Raw genomic sequence first — 5956 nt, 5'->3', positions numbered from 1 at the left:
GAACCACAACATTTACTCCTACGATGGCTGATATATTATGAGACACAAAGAAAATAAACTAAAATTATCTTGTTGTGAAGACAATCAGCCAAGTGACGCGGAAGGGAGTGAATGGCTGGGTTGTGGCGGGATCTCTCATATGATAAGCTTCTTTCTGCTCGTGATTCGTGTGTTGGAATCAATGCTCATCTCATTCTCCTTCTTCTTCTTCCCTTTCTATTCAAATGTTATCTCTGTGATATTTTTTTCAATTCTTTCGTTGCTCTTTATAGAGCTTAAATATACCCGAGAATAAAGATTTTCTAATTCATAATTATTATGGTCAGGTTATGATTTGGTCGGCCATTTAGTGTGTATGTGTGTGTGTGTTGGTGTTTGTTTAGGAAATCATTGCCTCTCAAGCGGCACTATAAGAGTTGCTAAAGCGTCATTACAGCAACCTTTTGCCCCGGCTGCACCAACTTTTTAGCCTTCTGCGTTCCTCTGTAATTCCCGCTTCCGCTCTTCAATTTGCAGACCGATCTTTTCGGTTTTTACTTCATTGTGCAGTAGTGCTTTAGCGCTGAATGGTCTCTCTGCCCCCAGCACTAGATCTTCCATATTGTAATTCATTTCGACTAGCATATAATTCCCATTCACTCTCTATATGAAAAACAATTAAATAATTTTATGGATAAATCAAAGCTTTAGATTTATGTTTCGAAAATAAAAGCCAAATGGTGTATAGACAGAATAAAAATAAACTGCTAAAGCTTGCAAAAATTCCCCAGGAGAAAAACAAACAAAGCCAAAGGTACGTATTTGTTAAAGGCAAGACTTTATCCCTAATCTAATGATAAAGATGATTGTGGGAGGTCCAAACCCGACCCATCTTCCGCACGCGCCGCTGAACCACATGTTACCGTAACTCCCAACTTCAACCCATATTCGCTCTGCTTCTACTCTCATAACCATCCCTCCCACGACCTGACGCAGCCACCCCTCCACCCCACGACCACCACCACAGCCCTTGTGGGCGTTCGAGTGGCAATGGAGGGACAGGGAGAGAGATTCAGTCGGCACGCGGATTGTGGTAGTGGTTGACAATGAAAAGGAGAGAGGCGGCGGCGGTACTCATCGCTCTTTTGTTTCTGTGTCGTTCGGGTCGCATGGAAGAGGACACGAAATCTTTGCTTAAAACCATCATTACTGGACAGGAAAAGATCTTTCAGATGATAGACGGTGAGTTATGGAAAGTGATGTTGAAATACCTCTCATTATCAGAACACTGAATTGAACAATATCCGTACTCATTTAGCATTGGAGGACAATGATCTGTAACGTAAATGTGTTTTTTTTTATTGGCAAAATATTTTTTTTTCTGTACAGTATTTCAATATGTACCACAAATAGGAATAATTAACTCATGAACATTGATGATAGTGGGAATCTTCTTGTTAATAACAAATTTTTGTTTACATGCGGTATGTTTTTAGAATTTACTATTTTAGAGATGAAGTTTGTTTTGAAAACCTTGCATTATGAATAGCTTACATATGTTTGTCATGCATTCATGTATATATATATATATATATATATATATATATATATATATATATATATATATATATATATATATATATATATATATATATATATATATATATATATATATATATATATATATATATATATATATATATATATATATATATATATATATTAAATGTGTGTGTCTGTCTGTAAAAAAAAAAAAAAAAAAACATATAAAAGACATGGGAAAGAATCGGTTTCATGAACGGTGTTTTATTTACTTTGGCATGACTGCGTGAAATTAAACCGTCTCACGGTTGTCTTCAGGAATGCATCGGAAAAAGGAACAAAACAGTTTCCTCCTTGGTTCATGCAATATTATGCACATAACACATGGGTTTCTTATGTTTATTAAGGAAATATGGTATAGTTACGTAGTTTATGTATATGTGTCGTTGTTTTTATAGATGATGGCATGAACGCCCGTAAACATGTGCTTACGTTTGTATAAATTATATGAAGCAATTGCCATGGAAGTCGTAGCATCAATATATTATAACACAAGTGTTTCGCTCTTTGAACTGACAGATATGTCCATGATGAAATGGGTACTCACTGGTCAGGAGAAGATCATAGACAAAATGACAGGTAAGATGATTTAAAGGTAATTATGGGCATTAAGATTTAAATGTGTAGCCTTATTTGCGCTCGAACGCTAAATCTCTTCTCTCCTATATCTCATTCGCTTGTAAAGAATATATATTAGGCACGATTGGCATTGCTTCTTATAAGCTATGGCTTGAAGACGAGAACTATAAGCGCTCTAGGTAGCTGCTAAGAAAACTTGCAAAACTTAGAAAGTAGACTTTTTTTCTCTTCTGCCTCCATCCTGTGCGTCGTCCGCGTCTTTACCGACGACGAATGAACAACTTAGTACTTTTTAGGGTAGTTAGCATGGAAGGAAGAAGCCTTCCGTAGATTTGACTGCATCGTCCGATATAATGAAGGATTTGGATTTTTGTTGCTCAGTAGCCGTGATCTCCTTTCTCTCTTTTTCATCCTGGTTCTTGAAAGCAGCTGCTCAATTTTTTACAATACTCAATTAAGACTTTCTGTATTCAATTCTACAGGCTTTGACGTAATCAATACCATTAATCCATATCTGCCACACACGCAAACGCACACATACACACACACACACATACATATATATATATATATATATATATATATATATATATATATATATATATATATATATATATATATATATATGTGTGTGTGTGTGTGTGTATATATATATATATATATATATATATATATATATATATATATATATATATATATATATATATATATATATATATATGTGTGTGTGTGTGTGTGTTTGTGTGTGTGTGTGTGTGTGTATTATCATCATCAGCCATTACTAGTCCACTGCAAAATAAAGACCTCAGACATGTCCTTCCACTTGTGTCTGTTTATAGTCTATGACAGTACACACCCAAAAACTTTCTTAGTTCGTCAATCCATCGTCTTCTTTTTCCCCTGCTTTTTTGCAATCTATATGGACCCATTCTGTGATTCTTAATGTCCATCTGTCATTTTCATTGTACTGAATGCCCTATTTACATCCATTTCTCTTCCTATTGTTAAAATCTCCTCTACTTTAGTTTGCTCTCGTATCCTTGTTGCTTTTTTTTTCTTCTTCTTTTCTGTCTTTTAATGCTATTCTCATCATTATTCTTTCCATAGATATTTGAGTTGTAACTGCTTATGTTCTAAGGCTTTAGTAAGGCTCCAAGTTTCAGATGCACGAGTTAAAACTAGTAGGACCGTCTGATTAAATGCTTTTATTTTTAGAGAAAGTGCCATTTTAATTTTCATAGTCCCATTTTGTTTACCAAAAGCTCCCCATTTCATGCATCTTCTTTAATTTCGGCTCGTGTCTAGGGGAAACACTTATTGTCTGTCCTAAAAATGTATATTCATTAACAATTTTTAGAAGTTCGTCCATAACTATTATTTGTTGTCTGCATTCATTTTCATTGAATATTTTACTCATATTCATTTTCAGTCCTATATGTCTGTTTTCTCTATTCAGATCTTCTATATTTTATAATCCCTCCTATGATTCACTAAAAAGAAATATGTCATCTGAAAATCTTGAGTTAATGTTCATGTTAATTCCTATATTCCCGATCTTACATTGATTGTCATTTTTCTTATCACATACCACTCCCACTGCCTCCTTTCTCTTCCACGAAGCTGCTTTTATCCTATTCTTAACTTCAGCCTCACGTCCTCCCTCCTGACATGTAGTAGCTCCCAAGTATCTGAAGTGTTACACCTGTTTTATAACCGGGCCTATACTTTCATTTATAACTATCCTGTCCCTACCTCCTTACCGCTCATAATAATTTCAGTCTTTCCCACATTTACCTTCTACAATCCTTCTCTGTAAGTCTTCCTCATTTTTAGCGGTAATCGTAAAATTATCTGCATAATACAACTCCCACATTTCTTCATCTCTAATCTCTTCACTTAACAAACTCAAGACCACCACAAATAAAAACGGGTTTAATACTGACCAATGGTGTAATCCAACATCATCTTCAAAGGTTTCTATTTCCCAAACACTTGTTATTACTTTTGTCCTTGTTTTTTGTAAATCATCTCTACCATTCTAATCAACTTTTCTGCGACTTTTCTTTCCTCTTCCTCAAGCACCAAAACATCACTTCTCTTGGTATTCTATCATAAACCTTCTCTAAATCTACAAAAGCACAGTAAAACTTCTAGTTTCCCTCTAGCGTCTTTTCCTATAGCTGCCTTACTATAAAGATGGCATTCACAGTTTCTCTCCCCCTCATGAAACCATACTGATGTTTCCCTATCTTTACAGTCTCTTATCTATTACCCTCTCAAAAACTTTCAAACCGTGCCCAGTTAGTTTAAATCCCTTGTAACTACCACAGTCCATGACATCCCCTTTTTACTTTAATATAGATACCACTAGAGTCGCATGTCACTCTTTAAGTATTATTTCCTCTTTCCATATCACTTTTAGTAAATCTAGCATCCATTCTTTCCCCTGTACAGCCAGTATCTTGACCATTTCAATTTGAAACAGATGGACCTGGTGTTTTACCATTTTTCATTTTATTCAATGCCTGCTTTACTTCCGTATTTTGTACCTCCATCATTGGCCCCTCAACATCAAAATCCAAAATCATCCTTATTCAGATTAGTTGTCCTTTACAGTTACCAGCCCTTCAGAATTGTCACTCACTTTTGCATATTTCTTTCTCAAATCCGTATGGTTATAGATAAATCTTTTAATTTCTGTTTCCCTTCACTAAAATCTTTATTTCTCCTTGAAGTAACGACTAATTTCTTAAAACTTTGTCCAAAACTACCTTCCTTTTAGCTTTGGGACTGTAACTTCCAACAATGTGGTTTTATCTTTCCATAATATTGTCATTTTATTACCACACAATAAATTATTTCTATTTTGGCTTCCTAAACATACCTTTTATGTCACGTTACCATTTACTACACTTGTTATTCCCATAACTTATCCTTCCATTTACTTACAAACACATGGTACAACATATTTTTCCCACAATCTTTTCTTTCCCTATTATAATTATAAATATCCTTGAGACAGCTTGTTGCCTCTGGCCTATCTTTATTCTTCATCTTTATTCAGATTAGGTACTAAAAGCCTAATAATCACGCCATCTCTTTTTGTTTCATTTACAATTCTTATTCTACAAATAGAGTATCAATTAGAAGATTTTAAAACTTAGATCAGAAATCAGATTTTTATGAAAAAAATAACGAGAAAATACATTATTTTAATAAAAGACTTGATTTGATAGATAAGGGAACTGGAAGAGCGATTAAGTTCGACGTGTCATTAGCCTTCTTTTCTGCTATAAGTTTTTTTACCAATCTTATGAAAAGAGAAGGTATTTGGGACGACACATACACAGATATATATATATATATATATATATATATATATATATATATATATATATATATATATATATATATATATATATATATATATACAATGTCTTAGTAGCGTCCAACAATCGAAGATACTGTCTCGCCGGACAGACTATTGGGCAGATAGTTTTCAGGATAAGAGCAGAAATGCATTTACTTTTCCCCATTTATCATTTGGTGTCGACACTGTTTCGGATCATCTCATGACCCTTCTCAGCACTACATTGAGTTTTGTATTTACAGTTCAATGTAAAGGTTATGGTGATGAAAATTTGATATGAAAATATTTGCAAATTCGGAAACTATTTAACAAAAAAACTATAAATGAAAACTTTAGATTCTTTGAAATATAAATGTTAAAATTTAAGATGATTTTTAATCCATAAATGATTTTTAGAAGGCTTCACAGAATATCATCATCATCATC

The 5956-nt window shown here is 33.8% G+C and overlaps 1 protein-coding gene across 2 annotated transcripts in view; it reads left to right on the top strand.

Moving 5' to 3' along the window:
- The first annotated feature begins 960 nt into the window (after positions 1 to 960).
- The window catches only part of LOC137655054 (uncharacterized), a 102095-nt gene continuing 97099 nt past the window's right edge, over positions 961 to 5956 (top strand). The window contains exons 1-2 of one of the 2 annotated variants that reach the window (XM_068388948.1): positions 961 to 1221; positions 2101 to 2160. In XM_068388948.1, the coding sequence (XP_068245049.1) occupies positions 1086 to 1221; positions 2101 to 2160 (196 nt within the window). In that variant the 5' untranslated portion in view covers positions 961 to 1085. The remainder of the gene's footprint in view (positions 1222 to 2100; positions 2161 to 5956) is intronic. The other variant, XM_068388949.1, reaches the window with a different exon arrangement.

This window comes from Palaemon carinicauda, chromosome 16 (genome assembly GCF_036898095.1).
Source record: "Palaemon carinicauda isolate YSFRI2023 chromosome 16, ASM3689809v2, whole genome shotgun sequence".
Taxonomy (NCBI): domain Eukaryota; kingdom Metazoa; phylum Arthropoda; class Malacostraca; order Decapoda; family Palaemonidae; genus Palaemon; species Palaemon carinicauda.
The sequence above is the reverse complement of the archived record's forward strand: the minus strand, read 5'-3'. Positions and strand labels throughout refer to the sequence as shown.